The 17,414-nt window shown below is 36.7% G+C and overlaps 1 protein-coding gene across 1 annotated transcript; it reads left to right on the forward strand.

The window, feature by feature from the left end:
• Positions 1-343: 343 nt before the first annotated feature.
• sigmar1 (sigma non-opioid intracellular receptor 1) lies at positions 344-11,308 on the forward strand. Its single transcript, XM_039759658.1, has 4 exons — positions 344-595; positions 1,790-1,990; positions 7,013-7,105; positions 9,371-11,308. Exons 1-4 carry the CDS (start codon positions 451-453, stop codon positions 9,598-9,600), a joined length of 669 nt encoding a protein of 222 aa, XP_039615592.1. The 5' UTR covers positions 344-450; the 3' UTR covers positions 9,601-11,308.
• The last annotated feature ends 6,106 nt before the right edge of the window (positions 11,309-17,414 follow it).

A 17,414-nucleotide genomic window follows, 5' to 3' on the forward strand; every position in this document is an offset into this window, starting at 1 on the left:
CACTAAAATAAAACTATTTTCACATCACGTTTTGATTTTAAAAGTGATAAACCACAAAACGGTTCAGCTTAACTCTAAGGCTATTGACAGTATCGCATGTTGCAAAAAAAAAAAAAACAATTCAGCAAAACTTTTTTAATCACTGAAATAATCAAACGCTATAAACACATGTGGCTTTCACCTTGCATTCAGCGTCCGCTTTCAACTCCTGGTAAAGTCATACTTGTCCTATAATGTCGCTCTTGGGCGGGATATTCCTCAATGGCGACTCGGTTCGGTGCTATTGGATAGAAAATAAACAAGGTCCCGTTCTATTGGTGGATACTCGCGTCACTCTGAAAACAGGCGGTGTTTGCAACCTACATGCAGTTAATGTGTACTACTGATTAAAATAGACGTCTTAGTCGCGTGAGTCTGTCGGACCTCAGTTGTATCGCGTTTTTTTCTGCAATGTATTTTCCGACAATTTTATTGAAGCTTGTCGTGGTACTGGGTGCTCTCGCGCTGCTGTTGCAGTGCTTACGGTACTGTCTGGAAAGTAAGCAGTACGTCTTCAATAAAGATGATATCGCAAAGCTGGCCAAGCAATACGCAGGTACCGGGGTTTACTAGTCTGTAGCTTTCTTTGGAAACGTTTGCCCGGCACGAGTATATCGTTAATGGTTTAAAGTATGCGAAAAGCGGTTTTACTTATGCTGTCTTAGAGAGCGCATAAACAGCGATAGTGTCTTTATTTTGACAGAAATCAAACTTGCTGCTTTGCTTTAAGTTTCCGATCGCGGAGAGTTTACAAGTTACATAGAAAGACGCCGCTAATTTCGAGCAATCCGGTAATGATGGTGCCTGTTGCTTTTAACTGTTTTCATGTGAGTTTAGGGGCTTTCATTTCAACATGCTTACCGCAATGCATTTTACAGAGAAAACCGTTACGGCTAAAAAAAAGCCCTTGATTCTGCGAAAAAGGATAATTAAATATAAAGATATATTTCAGTACAACCAAAGGACCAGTTCATATATGCGTTATAAGTACTCTTCTAGTATAGGTATGTGTCCACTTCGAACAACGATCGTTCTTCATTTTTAAGATAAGGTGAATTGTTTCAGCACAGCATTGACTGCAGTTTTTCTACATCACTATCATTAAATAGAAAAGCCGGCTTCGAATATTTAATTTGGTGAAAGCGTGGAGAATTGGTTAAATGCTCATAGTAATGGATAGTCGTTTGTATTTGTTCGATGGTTAAAGATTTAAAACCTCCTGTTTGTGTCATTTAGTGACACTTGAAATTTAAAACCGCTTTCCAGAAAGAGGAAGAAAAATGATTGCAAAATGACTAGCATCTTCACCGTCGAAATGGTAAATACTGTTAAATGAGAATCAATATGTTAATTTTGTTAAGTGTTATGTGCACTTGAGATCACTTTAAACGATCGATAAGGTCAGAATGCAACTTTGATGCTTCAAAGCTAAACACTAAACTACTAAACCTTTGGGCAACCTTTTCATTTATGAAAACCTTCAAGTTTATGTTTACATATTTGGCTGATATCCTTTATCCAAGGCGATTTACAACATTTGATGTACACATGGTTACAGTTCTTCTTTTTGTCTTTCGTAGCACAAGCAGGTGCTCATGGTCACACAGTATCTGCAAGATTTGAACCCACAACCTCAAGGACTGATATCTAAATGCACAGTATTGTGATGTTACATTAAGGCAAAGTGTTAAATTACTGAACCTTTAAATTTCATGTGTGTTATTTTTACATTCTGTTTTTGTGCTTGTAGGATTAGACCATGAGCTGGCTTTTTCCAAAGTGGTGCTGGAGCTGCGAAAGAAGTATCCCGGTCACATACTGCCAGATGAAGACCTGAAATGGGTTTTTGTCAACGCAGGTGGTTGGATGGGTTCCATGTGTTTGCTCCATGCGTCCCTGACTGAATATGTTTTGCTGTTTGGAACTGCTGTGGATACCAGTGGCCATTCAGGTAGAATAATATGTTGCTGAAGTAGTCATTTATCTTCTTTTTCCAAGCATACACTCACTGAGTAAATTAGTTAAACACGTGTTCCAAATAATCGGCCAATTATGTGGCAGGTCAAGAGCTTCAATTAATGTTCACATCAAACTCTAGAATGGAGAAAAAAATGTGAGCTTAGTGACATTCACTGTGGTATGAGTGTCGGTGCCAGACTGGCTGGTTTGAGTATTTCTTTAACTCCTTCTGTATCTCGGGTGATTTTCATGCACAACAGTTTCTAGAGTTTGCTTAGTATGGTGTGATAAATAACAAACATCCAGTCAGTGGCAGTTACTCCTTGATAATAAGAGGTAAGAGAGGAGAATGGCCAGGCTAATTCAAGCTGACTGGCGACAATAACTTGGATAACCACTCAGTACAAATGTGGTGAGTAGAAAAGCATCTTGCAATGCACAACATGTTGACCCTTGAGATGCATGAGCTACGACAGCAGAAGAACATGTCTACTTCAACTCCTGTCAGTCAAGAACAGAAAGCTGCGGTTTCAGTGTGCACAGGCTCACCAAAGCTGAAAGGCTGACGACTGGAAAAACGTAGCCTGGGGCCTCATGTATAAACGGTGCGTACGCACAGAAATTTTGCGTAAGAACTTTTCCACGTTCAAATCGCGATGTATAAAACCTACACTTGGCGTAAAGCCACGCACTTTTCCTCGGTACCTCATACCTTGTCGTACGCAAGATCTCCACTTGGTTTTGCAGACTGGCGGCACCCAGCGTCAAAGCAATGCTACTGTTCCTGTGTGGTTACACCTTATTTTCCAGACGCGGCTTTATAAATACACTGAAACTAACTGCATATTGTTTATTAGTGTAACGCATCTGATTGTAATTAACTTGTAACAATATAATGGTCCGAGGAATAGCCATAGTATTCCAAATACCATAACTGCTTTAGCGTTGTTACTCTCACTGCTTCTTCTTCTTCTTTCAGCTCTTCCCGTTAGGAGTTGCCACAGCGGATCATCTTTTTCCATATTACTCTCACTGCACCACTCAGAGTATTTATATCACTGTATCTGAGTGTGAATCACAGCAGCTGCTGATCGGAAAGAGAATTATCGGTATACAGTATCAAGCACACGCTGCCTCAGCCATGGCAAAACGTTTTAAAGCCTTTCCTGTATGGACCTCGCGGTTCAGAAACAGTTTCATCCCAAGAACTTTAAATGCACTCAATCAAATGCTCCTTGTAGAACTGTTTGTACTTATAAGTACAATCACCTCACTGTAAACTTGCGCTACAGTTATAATATCTCACAACCTGAGCCACTTTATAAAAGCGCGTATTTACATATGATGACGATATAATTTTTAAGGTGAAATGCAGCAAAATATGTTTATTATATTATACAGATAAAACTTTAACTTCATTTAAATAATCTATATTCTTCACTGAGACTGGCGTGAAGGATAGAATAATTAAACATGTACTACGAAGATATTTCAATGTTCCATAAACGTTTTGAAGAATCGGCGCTCTAAGCTTACAGATGGCTTAACTTCTATTACAGAGCTGATTGTGTGGTGATTGGGTATTTGGGGAAAGAAAAGCAAGGGCGGCAACGGCAATATAAATTGAATATAAAACAGAAAGAGAAAATAACAACACAGCTAAAAATGCAGCAACAAATTTCGGCAAAAGTTAAATACTTGTGTCATGAGCACGAGGCGGCTATGCAGTGTCTGCAACGGATGTGGCCATCCACCGTGCATAAGCTACCTTACTGACATTGGCGGGCGAAGGAGCCACCGATTCTTCCTCTGCCCAGTGCCACCACAAGCCTAGAGCCGCCCCCGAGTACTGCTGCAATAAATAATTTCATTGAAGGTCGCACACAATCACTGCGCCGTGAAATGTTTAATAACGTGCTTTAACTCCTATCATCATAAAAATGATATCATGTATACATCTCAGTATTTTAGTTATTCAGAGAGCTGTAATATCACGAATGTAATGGATTTTGTGTCCAGTTGGAGGAAGAGGGCTGGTTTAAGAAGCAAGTAGTGATTCACACACATAGGCACATAGAAGATCAAATACAAAACAAAGCATTTAACGTGCTACTTTAATTACGATGTGATTTGAGAAACTGGTTAAACGATTTTAAGATGAAGTTCATGATGTTCTACTTTAATGACAAAAACTACGTTATTAAAGTAGAAATGTCGAGATTGAAGTTGACATTTCGTGCTTTTTCCCCACTGTGTGCCTTTTTTTCTCTGTACCCTAATAAGCTTTCATATGACACTCGGACAGTGGGCTACAACTCGCCTTTTCACGGTGACTTTGATATGTGACTTCTTTTTTATTTCCGGCACTGTGCGATTTTGTGAACGTGAGCTTTCAATTTTCTCCAACACACTAAGTCACCCGATCAACTTCCTTTTGATTATACCACAGTTTATTTGAACAAATAGTATGTTTTTCCTTTGCCTCCACTTGGTATTCGCTGAAATTCTTATATTTTCCCCCGTGCTTTTCCCATTGTCTTTTCACAGAAGGCTGAGCTTAAGGGTGATTTATATTTATTTGCATATTCAAAGAGGCGTAATTCTGGGAGGAGTTGGGGCGTTACATAAAGCGCGTGCACAAGCGTTACTTTTCACGCTGATCGGGATTTATGTAGCGGAAGAACGTGGAAGTTGGAGTACGCACAGATTCCTGCATCTGGATTTTTCTGTGCTAAAGCACATTTCGGTTTTTGTGCTTAAGCCATGTTATAGTGCGAGTTCTACGCACGGCGTTATACATGAGGCCACTTGTCTGGTGAATCTCGATGATAGGGTCAGAATTTGGTACCAGCAGCATGAATCCATGCACCCAACCTGACTTGTGTCAACAGCCCAGGTTGGTGATGGTGGTGTAATGCTGTGGAGAAAGTTTTTTCTTGGTAGGCTTTGCAGACATTAATGCCAATCGGTCATGGCTTGAATGCTATGGCCTCTCTGAGTATTGTTGAAGATCATGTGTATCTCTTCATAGCCACAATTTAGATAGATAGATACTTCGTTAATCTCCAAGGGAAAATTCACAAGAATTACCCATCTATGGCTATTTCCAGCATGATAAAGCATCATTTCACGAACCAAAAGTCTTTTCAAATTGGTTTCATGAACATTACAATGAGTTCACTGTCCTTTAGTGACCTTCCCAGTCAACAGGTCTGAATCCTTGGCGGAGTGTTAGAATAGGAGTTTAGCAGCATGAATGGGTAGCTAACAAAACTGTAGAAATTGAATAATGTAATCATGTCAACATAGATCAGAATCTCAAAGGAGTATCTTGTGGAATCCATGCCATGACAAATGGTGGTTGTTAAGAGAGCAAAATGAGGACCTATTTAGTATTAGTATAGTGCTCCTAAGAATTTGCTCAGCAAACATATTTTATAAAGCATTATTTAGACTTTCTTTGAATTGTAATATGTTACATATAATCTTGTATGTTATTGTAATTTTTTCCCTTTTGTCCCCGAATAAGTTAAAGTTAAAATGTTTATACAGTTTCTTTTATGATAAATGTAAATAAGGAAATTTTCCAAAAACTAAAATGGGGTCTAGACCCTCCAGGACACCAAATTGCATTAAGGATATTTGAGAATGTTCTGGTACGGTGTTTAATGATGTTTTTTGCCATATGTTTAAGGGTAGCATGGTGATGCAGTGGTTGTGCTGCAGCCTTGTAGTATGGAGACCACGGTTCACGTCCCAGGTCCTTCTTGTGTGGAGTTTGTGTACTATCACCATGTCTGTGCTGTTTTCCTCTCACAGTCCAGTAGTAGTCACTTCAGACAGAATTTTGTACATTTGGTTTTAACACATGATGTACAATTTGCATCTTCCTCTTATCCTGATGTGTTAAAAATCCGGTTAATGGTTTCTGATGTGCAACTGATTATCCTGTTAACAGAATTTTGATTTTCAGGTGAGAGAAAAATTATATACAACTGCATATCAACTAATTTCATGTTTTCAAATGGAACTGCACTGCTTGGTGATATAATATGGAAAGCTGAGGTCCTGAAATGTAGCCCTGTGGTATTCCACAAGTCCTCTCAAAGTTTTCTGACAAGTGCTTATGCAAGGCATGGTCTAAAAATACTAACGACTGTCAGATCTGTGTTAGTGATCTTCAGTAGTATTTTAACCATAGCAGTCTTAAAAGCTTTCAGAAAAACTATCTGTAGCTATAGGAGAATAAAAGAATAGCCAAAGCTTCAAATATCACATACTCAAAAACATTTCTTGTAAAATGAAGTCTGAATGTGATCAGTATCCCATAAAAATAACTGTTCCAATACCAATTTTTTTTTATTTGCACATTGATATTGATAACAGAATTTTAAAATGGTGTTGTGGCATTTATTTGAAATACATTCTGCCTAATTGTATTCATTTTGTCCTAAAAGTAAGTTGACGACTTTTTGCAGCTCAGTAAAATTAAGAATTGTTCAGTTTTGCCCTGTTTTGTGCACTTTTTTTAGACCAAGTGGTTTTATCTCCCTTCTGAACAACATCATATCCTCCACCCTGGTGAGGTCATTCACTTGGACTAGAGTGGAGAGTGGGTGCCAGTAGGAGAATTCTGTTTTATATTAATTGAAAGTATCTTTATTATGCTGTAATATATCAGTTTATAAATCTTTTAAAAATGAAGCTCCCTTTTTGTTTGCTTATTAGGCTTTGAGGCTGCATCCAAGATAAATTAAAATCGGTTATGAGCAAAGTGATATTATATCCTAATTTTGAACTCTTTAATTTAAATACTAAGAAATAAAAATAGAAAAAAGTTTACTTGCTTGGATATAAATAAGACATGAGTTAAATTGTAAACAAGCTACTGTTTTAAAGAATTCGGTTTGTAGTCTGTAGTAAAGCTTCATTTATTTTTGTGTTTTTATGTATTTTCTGTGTGTTTTAAGCACAAAGTGTGTTCAATAATCATGTATATAAATTCTTTGTATAGGTCGATATTGGGCTGAAATCTCAGACACCATTATTTCTGGTACATTTCGCCAGTGGAAAGAGGGAACAACAAAAAGTGATGTTTATTATCCAGGTGAGTTTGTATATGATGCACATATTTTGCTAATGCATTTGCATAACATAGTAAGAGAGAAAATAAAATTGCAGAGTAATGTGGAGCGTTTTGGTTGTTTTTTGTAGATGTATATCTGTAACGAATAATATATTTTGAATAATGCCCAAAAGCTTATAACAGGAAGGTCTATAAACTACAAGGTTGCCAGTTCAATCCACACCGTCTACTTGGAGTGTGAACATTTCCAAATTTTAGAAACCGGAAACAATTGTTCTTCTGCTAGTTTAATAAATCCATCAAAATGCAATATAGTAGTATATTCTTTAAGCAGACAAACATTTGTCTTGTTTTGTGGGGAATGTACTGTAAATACAGTATCAAAAGGGATGGTACATGTAACTAAGCTTTATTTCACAAGTTCTTTTTGGAAACTATCTGAGCAAATTTGAATTTAGAAATTAGTTTCTATCTATTTTGAAGGTTTGCTTTGTACTTAAATGTGAACAGATCCTTTTAATTATAATTGCTACCCTAAATTAAAGCTCTCCTAAGCATTTACAAAAAGACCAATTAATTTTTAGAAATTATATGGTTTCATTTTTTTGATAATTATGCAATGGCTTAAAATGGGGTTCCCAAGTTCAGTCCTGGGTTACCACTGTGGCTGTGTATTTTCATTCCAACCAGTTTCACAAAAAAGATCCAGTCTTCCTACTTAACGGGCAGTGTACAGTATATTTACATGTAAATACATTTAAGAAATGTACGTTTTTTTTGCCCTATCTTTACATGTTGGCTTTCTTTTACCATATTCTTTTTAATTTACGTATTATATTTAGAATATCTGCTAATGTGACAGGAAGGCTTTGCATTATGTAGTGTGACAGTGAGTCTCTGATCCACCTCTTGAACCCTCAGGTATCACGCTGGACTCAAGGTGAAGATATAATTACTCTTCTTTTATTGTCTTTTACGTGCACCAAGCACCCTCTACTACACACTATTCATATCATACATAAACTATTAAACACAATTATCACTCCTCCTCGCCCAGACACTTCGCCCCTCTACCTCCCAGCTCAGCTTAGTCTCGGGGCTTTCCCACAGTCCTTTTATACACCCTGACCCGGAGGTGTTCCTGCCCAATCAGTCCACAGTTCCTTATTCCTTCCGGGTCAGAGTAAAAAGTCCTTTTCTTCAACCTGGGAGCATGTTGTTTTTTCCTGTCACGTGACCGTGATGTTCTCCTGGGTTATAGGGCACATAAGAGCCCACGAGCCCCCTTACAGCGACTCCCGGTGGCCCCCAAGGTATCCAGCAGGGCTGTGTATAAACACTGCATAGTCCATGAGGCCCTACTGGAATTCGGGGCCCGTCCACGCTGTCGGGAGAGCTCCTCCTGGTGGCCTGGGGGTGAGGACCAGAACTTGAAGCTGGCCATCCACCACAATAGGTAATAGATGTTTAAATGTTGCGAGTTAGGATTTGAAATGTGAAGCATGTGTTCTTATGTGTGCTATTAGGATGCCTTTCTCTTTCCTGTTCCTTGCACTCTCTTTTTGTCTGTCACTCCATCCTGGAAGTAGCAGCACAGCAAACACAAAAGGGACTATAGAGAGGCTTGTGGTATGCTGGTGATTGTGCCTGATTCTGTTTGGTTTTTTTTAGCCCTTCTGCCAACCTTTTTCAATATGTGAGAAGGAGAATAAAGTAAATAGGAGCTGGGCTGAATTGTATTAAATCCAATCAGACCTATTTATTTACACACCGCACGGCGGTGTAAGTAAAATAGATGAAAATATTTTTTGAATTGTCTATCGGTTTTTCAGGCAGAATGGATCTAAATTGGAAGTAGCAATGCTTTGAATTTATTTTTTCTGGTTCTCTTCCATTTGTATACATGACTTAATCTACAGAGTTAGAATTAATTCATTTATAAATGCTAACGAGAAAATGCATTAACTTGCCTGGTGTTTCACATCATATGATTTTAAGAATTAGTAATTCTGTAGTCTTTGTGATATTAAATTTGAGTATAGTCATGCAGGTTTCCCCAGTGGTTAATCATATAAAAGCAATTGTTATGTTAATAAACACATTTTAATTACAAGTATACCGTTTTTTTAAAGAAAATTTTAAATAAATATCCAAAAAAATGTAAGGAGCTTTTTTATTTTTACTTGTGATATTTAAAGATCTCCTTTCTGTGAAGAAGGGAATTAATTTCCTACCAACAGACATTTTTATCTGTAACCATGTTTGTTTTTTTTCTCCCCTATGCAGGTGACACTATCGTTCATAAACCAGGTGAAGCTACATCTGTACAATGGACAGCAGGAACCTGGATGGTTGAATATGGCAGGGGATTCATCCCTTCAACTTTGGGTTTTGCACTAGCTGATACAATCTTTAGCACACAGGACTTTGTTACCTTATTTTATACACTTCAAGTTTATATGAAAGGAATGTTACTAGAAGCACATACATATCTTACTGAGGTTGGTGTTTTTTGATCTTACTAGAAGAAATGGAATGGGTAATATTTCTTGACTTCAGCATTTCCCACTTTTTAAATAATTTTTGTTAATACTTGCTAATTGTGATAAACCTAGATACTTATGTAGACAAGCCTGAATATTTTTTGTAACCTTGTTTTTAAGATTCCTAATTCTTTATTTAAGGAACATGTATTACCATTATAGCAATAATTTCAAAATGGTTTGTTTCTTCATTTTTATTAAACATCAGGCCTCAGTTATAACTTTACTGCATTATCATAGCCCAAATATATTTTTGTGGTAATGTTTTTGACAATTCAGTTAATTTTACTAGGGTGGTAGAAGAATTGAAAACTTAAATCTGTTGAGAATTAATGTACCCTACTGTAAGCAGGCATACCTCATTACAGTCTTAATCAAGACCAGCTTAGAAGCACTATTCCCCTAACCAAGAAGGCTAGTTTATTGTTAATGCATGAATGTATAATTAAAAATTGCACCACAAATATTTGGCACAGCTAGACATATTCAGAGTACATGTTTTAAGGAAACTCTGGCTACCAATAGAGTGCCCAGTATAACAATGATTAGGAGATTGGACAATATAAGAAATATTTCTGGCATTTATATTTCATTCTGTTAAAGTGTATCTCTTTGTCTACAATGGTTGAAGTTACCCTTATTTAATTTGATTTAATCTATGATTACAGCTGATCTGTCAATCTGTTACACACTTATTTATAATATGTCACTAATACAGTTACATTTATCTCTTTATTTAGCTAGCTGGTAACCAAAGCCCCTTTAAAGCCACATATGCACATTACCTCAAAATAACCACTGGCAGGTAAGCAACGAGCACAGAATCACTCAGACACCCATTGATGGAGGCTGAACCAGCCACCTTGTGAAATGTAGTCAACTCAAAAATTACTGGCATTCTCTATGAAAGTAAGCAAAATGAATTTATAAAATATCACATGCAGTAAGTCCTATTTTGGACTCTCTAAAATGTGACAAAATGTGAGCACACTGTCAGAGGGATCTACTTCTGCATGCAGAACATTTCAAGGTTCTTGCACATCTGGGTTGTTTTGTAATTCAGACTATAGATTTTCAATGGCTTTAATTTCAGAGATTAAATGGCCATTGCAAATTGATGTCCGTTGTTGTTTTTTTTTGTTCCCGCAATCATTACAGTGTTGATTTTCATTTATGTTTGGGCTCATTGTCTTGCTAATAGATCTATGTGCAGTAAAGCCTAAACCTTTGGTGCCTACCCAGGTACTTAATGGAATTTCATCATTGTTAACAGGAGCCCCTAGACCACTAGCAGTAAAACAACCCCAAAGCATCTGTGATCTATGAGAATATTTTACTATCAATACCAGGTGTTTTTCCTTGGTTTCAGTCATCTTTTGTTGCCAAAATATGCCAAAGGTGTATTACCAAAATGTTACATTTTATTTCCATGTGACCAGAAAACAATCCAATGCAGTTGTTGTTCCAGTGACATCTGTGAAAGTTCAGTCTATCCTTCTTCACCAGGATTGTCCAAAATAACATCAAGTCGAGATATGAAGGTCCCTAAACTCCTGCTCTCCACTATAAGTGAGAAAGAGGGGTTGGATGCATGTACTATTACAGCACATTGCAGCACCCACCACACGACGAACCACCCGGATAGAGAACCGAGTGCAGCCATGCAGCGGGTGACACCTTAGCACCACACTGGAACAGTGTGAGGCTTTTATGGTGGCCCAAGTGCCAGTCCTGCCATCAACCCCCAAGTTTCCCCTGCAAACCCATCACACTACTTGGTAATTTATTACATGTGTCTGTGGTTTTTTTTTGCATGGGAAGTAAAAAACAAAAACTATATGACATTTGTATGAAATTTCCATTTAACAAGTTTCCAACCCTGCCTCTGTATTTTTTGTTACAGAATTAATTTTAAAGTAACTGGAATCCACTGTACGAATTAATATCATTTTAAACACTTTAATCATGTCACCTCTTAACCTCTGCTAAAACTCAATCTCTCCACATAGCTCATATCTCTGTCTCCATAATTATCATAGTCGCTTGTCTCTGGACTTTCTCTAGTGCTGCTCTGTCTTTTTTTTTGTAATTTGGAGACCAAAACTGAAGACTGTATTCCAGGTGAGGCCTTACTGTTGTGTAATACAACTTCTAAAACTTAGCCATAACCTCCCATGAATTGTGCTCCACGGATTGTGATGCATAACCTAACCTCCTATTGGCCTTCTTGATTGCTTCTGTACACTCTGGTTGTAGATAGTATTGAGTCTACTGTGACTCCTTGGTCTTTCTGATAAGGTGTACTTTCAAGTTTCAGACTTTCCATTGTGTATTTAAATTTAACATTATTGCTTCCTACATGCAAGTAATACTTTACATTTACTTACATTAAATTTCATCTACCACAAATCTGCCTAACCCTGTTTGCTGTCCAAGTCCCACTGTAATAATTTTCTGCATGGTCTGCCTTTCCACCTAGTTTGGTGCCATCTGCAGATTTAACCAGTTTGATTATATTCTTGTCAAGATTGTTATTAAAAAGAACAGGTCAAGATGTTTGTAGGTTGACAACCATCTGGCTCTTTTCAGGTCATAACAACTTTGCTTTCGCCTTTGGTGATGGTCAACAAATGTATTTTACATACATGCAGCATTATATTTATTCCTAAGGGAAACAGAAAGGCAGCAATACATTTTCTACGGACTGAGACCAATGAGAAACCATTGGTTATTAATACCACCATGTACAGTTAGTGTCTGTTATTTTAAAACACTATGAATGGCAATAAATTTGACCCCTATATATTGAAAGAAAATACTATTACTGAAAAACATTTTAATGAGAATTATCTTTTATTAGAGCTGGGTAAGTAGTTTCACCAAATATTTCAGCAGAACATTTGAATCATTATATGTACTGTTTTATACAATTATTTTAGTACATTTTCATGAAGGGTGCCATTAATTCTCGAGTTGACTTATTTCTTTCACAAATGAAAAGTAAGCCACAGGATGCACAGCACAAAATAAGGGCAGGAGTTAAACATTCACATATTATTTAAAGCACTTTCTTCCACCACAGAGCGTACTATTTTTATTGGCACAGAGGGTTTCAAGTTTTAGGTTTGTCTCAACGGTTGTCATGCAGATATAAGCATATAATGCTGCTTTTATGTTCTGAATATTACACATCTTTTTAAGTGTTACGACATATTGAAACAACTTATTTAATCATTGTAACCATCTTTAACTAAACATTAATGATATGTTGGTTGGAAGTCTGTCTTCATATTGTGTTTTTTTAAATTGAAAAATGCTGTTCCCTAAAGTCAAATTGACAAAACTTAAATTTTAAACATTTTCAATATGCTAAATCTTATGAGCTTTACTATAGGACAGATGTGCTGCAATGTAATTTGATACTGAGCATAATTGGTCTGTCATTTTTCACTTTTGCTGACGATTAGGACTGCACACATCGGATTGGCTTCACAGCAGCATTTTCACTCAATGAATTTCTAGACTGTTGAAGTATAGGCACATATAAGGGAAAGAAAAATACCACAGGTGCTGTTTTTTGTATTCTATTTCTGTGTTCCTTTGAATTATTTGTAAATGTGTTGAAATCACTTCAGTTTTTTTTTTTTTTTAAATGGTCCAGTGCCTTCTGGCATCAAGCTTTTTGAGGATCCTGCTAAAAAAACTGTTTTTAGGTCATTTTTGGACCATATTTTGTGCAGGAAATTGTGCTCTTCTAATAAAGAGCAAAAATGATTAGAAGAGCTTGAAGTTGCAAATGCCATACAACCTAATGCCAGGGGTTTACTCCCAAATATAACGAGGGGTCAAATGTACTCCTTTTTATAAAACTTTGAAAAAATGTGAATCAGTAAAATATCCCTGTGGAGTGTCGTCGTATGCTATTTTTAAGCTTGCATATCACAAATATGGTAGTATTATTGATATTACCAGTGGTCCTAGTCCTTGGAGAGCCACACCCAGAAGGTTAAAAATCACAAATTTCAGACGTAAAGCATGTGGGGTACAAACCTTTATCAGAGGATGAAAAATGTCAAATTTATATTACAATCAAGAGTATTTTGACTTTAAACATTAAGACTCAAGCACATTTGTTTTTATATTTAAAACATTTAACAAAACTGTTCTTTGTGTACTTCTACCTCATAAACTAAATCATTACATTACTTATGAAAGCTTAGAATTAAAGCAGCTTACACTAATTCTGACTTTTCTCTTTTTAAATACAGTGTTTTTGTTGAACAATTTAAGCATATTGTGATAAAACATATGTTCACAAATTTGGTGTGTTTAAAGAGAGTTTTTTAAGATCCCCATAACCATCCATAAACTCCGTCAAAAAGGCTGTCTTGCATTTCACACCTGTGATCTGTGGTCAATAAACCCAGTAGGGGAAAAATAATAGTACAGCCTTTGTTTTAACTAAAGGATATTGGAGCACATGTTACAAATATGCTTTGAGACACCTAAAGAAGAAAAAGCATATTTTGTTAAAGAAAGGACCTCTTAGTGATGGGAATGAAACAAAAGAAAGTTCAAATGAGAATGTCCAGGGGCCTTATGTATAAACGATTAGTACGCACAAAAATGTTGTGTATGCCCGTTTCAGAGCTCACATTGCGATGTATAAAAACTAAACTTGCCGTAAAGCTTTGCACATGTTCATGCCAGCTAAATCCTTGGTGTACGCAAGTTCTCTGCTCGGTTTTGAAAACTGGCGGCACCCAGCGTCTAAGCAATGCTTTTGTTCCAGTGTGGTTTCCCTTTCTTTTTTAGATGCACATCCCTGACTGCTTTATCAAATACACTGAAATTAACCCCATATTGTTTTAGTTTAGTTTAAGGCATCCGATTGCAATTAACCCGTAACAATATAATGGTCCACGGAATGGCCAAATTGTTCCAAATACCATAGCTGCTTTAGCGTTGTTACTCTCATGTATTTATCTCGCTGTATCTGAGTGTGGAGTCAAAGCTCCTCAAGCAGCTGATCAGAAAGAGAATTATCGGGATACAGCATCAAGCACACGCTGCCTCAGCCATGCGCTATTTGAACTGCTCCCATACGGCAAACGCTTTAAAGCCTTTCCTGTAGGGACCGCGCAGTTCAGAAACGGTTTCATCCCAAGAGCGCTAAACACACTCAAATCAGTCCAAGTGCTCCTTGTAGAAGTGTTTGTACTTATAAGTACAATTACCTCACTGTAAACTTGCGATAGTTTTAATATTGCACAACCTGAGCCACTTTATAAAGCACGTATTTACATATGATGATGATATCATTTTTAAGATGAAATGCAGCAAAATGTTTTTACATTATACAGATAAAAGTTTGACATCATTTAAATAATCTATATTGTTAATAATTAAACGTCTGAGGACACGGTGTTGCAGCGCTAGCGACGGTCTCGCACCCCGTTCAGGAATTGTTCCTGCCTTGCGCTGTATTCTTGCTGAGGCTGATGCGGCACTGGAAGGATAGATGGATAGAATAATTAAACATGTAATACAAATATATTCCAATGTTCCTTAAAAGTTTTGAAGAATCTGCATTCTAAGCTTACAGATGGCTTGACATCTACTACAGAACTGATTGTGTGGCGATTGGGTACATGGAGAAAGAAAAGGAAGGACAGGAATTGGGGTTAGTATATTTGAAAGAGACAGTACTGCTGCAATAAATTATTTCATCGAAGGTCGCGCATGGCGCAGCAAGCATCTTGCGTGAGACAGGAACAATCTCTGGACTGGGTGCCAGCTCGTCACTATCACGGCGCGATTGTGTTCCCATGTTTAATAACATGCTTTAATTCTTATCATCATGAAAATGATATCAAGTATACATCTCAGTATTTAATTTGTTCAGAGAGAGGTAATATCATGAATGTAATGGATTCTGTGTCCTATCAGAGGAAAAGAAAGCATTTTTAAGAAGCGCATAGTGATTCACATACACAGAAGAACACATACAATACAAAGCATTTTAACGTGCTAATTTAGTTATGATGGTATTTGAGAAACTAGTAAATGAAACAATTTTAAGATGAAGTTTATGTTCTACTTTAATGACAAAATTACGTGATTAAAGTTGACATTTCAAGCTTTTTTTGCCACTGTGTGCCTATTTTTTGTCTTTTCTCTGTACCCTAATAAGCTTCTATATGACTCTCAGATGGTGGGCTACGACTCACCTTTTCATGGTGACTTTGATATCTGACAACTTCTTTTTTTATTTCGGGCACTGTATGACTTTGTGAACTTGAACTTTCGAGTTTTTCCAACACTCTGTCACTTGATCAACTTCCTTTTGTTGTTTATACCACTGTTTAGACCAACAAATAGTATGTTTTTCCTTGCCTCCACTTGGCATTTACTCAAATTCTTCTATTTTCCCCCCGCGCTTTTGTCATTGCTTTTTCACAGAACGCTGAGCTTAAGGGCTATTTATATTGATTTGCATATTCAAAGAGGCGTAATTCTGGGAGGAGCTGGGGAGTGGTGGCAGGCGCGTGCACGTGCGTTACTTTTCACGCTGATCGGGATTTATGTAGCGGAAGAATGTGGAAGTTGCTGTATGCATAGACTCATGCAATTGGATTTTTTTTGTGCGTACACACATTTCCGCTTCTACCCGTACGCCATATTTTAGTGTGAGTTCTACGCATGGTGTTATGCATGAGGCCCCAGGTCTTTAGACAGGTAGTAATAATCTTTTCTTTATGCGGTACACAAGGGAATAGGGTCATATGTAATTGGTAGGTTTTTTTCTGACATTCTTGTGAGTTGAATATAAGTTGGGAAAAATAATTAAAAAAAAATCATGATGTAGTGAACATATAGGTCCACAGTCTTATGGTAACATTCAGACATTCCTGTAGGATTTTAATTAGTCTTCTTTTGTTCTTATACATTTTATTATTTATATCTTAATATGACATTTCATGCTTAGAATACAGTTACGTTCTCTTTACACAAAAAACTACCATCTAAATTACCCTTATTATATACAGATAAAAACATAACTAGTATGATGGTGCTGCAGTCAGAATAAGGCCATTCCATTTTAATTCATCAAATGGCCTTCATCATTTTTGATTAAACATGACATATATATTATAACTACCTTTCAGATATCGGAAGTACATGTTGTTAACTAAAAAATAAAATTCATCTTGAGATAGAGGCTCCTTGCTTCACTGCAAACAGCATAAAAATGTAATTTAGGGAATGTGTGTGCGTGCATGGGCCCAGCGTGGACCTGATTAAATGGATTTGAGAATGTTACGTTACTTAATCAGGTCTGCACTGGATTTTATTGTAACCCTTGAAGTTTCAACTTTAAAGTCTTAAGACCCCATACATAATAAAATGAGTTCAGAAGACCAATGAATGGTCTTTTTTCTTGGGATTGTTTAGATTTGATTAATATTGCAGTAGCAGATCTTTGATGTTTAAATAAATTTTTATTTAGCTTTTTTTTAATTTTTCCTAAATTACATGGGAAATGTTGAGTCTAAATATAATTTCCTCCAGGGAGACCCCGTATTGGTTAAAGGAAGAAAATGGGTGGACTTTCAAGTGAAAGCTTTAGATCTGTTAAAATAATTATGTTTACTGTAGATATATTTTTAGTTGGTTTTGTTAAAGTCTCTTCTGATTATTCTGGAATTTTATAAATCTTTCATGACATGAAAAGTTGGGTAGAATTACAGGTTAAAACATTAAAAAAAAAAAGCATTTTGAAACGT

Source organism: Polypterus senegalus, chromosome 7 (genome assembly GCF_016835505.1).
Source record: "Polypterus senegalus isolate Bchr_013 chromosome 7, ASM1683550v1, whole genome shotgun sequence".
Classification (NCBI taxonomy): Eukaryota; Metazoa; Chordata; class Cladistia; order Polypteriformes; family Polypteridae; genus Polypterus; species Polypterus senegalus.

Coding starts and splice junctions, on each gene's coding strand:
- sigmar1 (XM_039759658.1), top strand. CDS start 451: ATGTATTTTCCGACAATTTTATTGAAGCTTGTCGTGGTACTGGGTGCT. Junction 1,991..7,012: donor GGATACCAGTGGCCATTCAG/GTAGAATAATAT, acceptor TTCTTTGTATAG/GTCGATATTGGGCTGAAATC. Junction 7,106..9,370: donor AAGTGATGTTTATTATCCAG/GTGAGTTTGTAT, acceptor TCCCCTATGCAG/GTGACACTATCGTTCATAAA.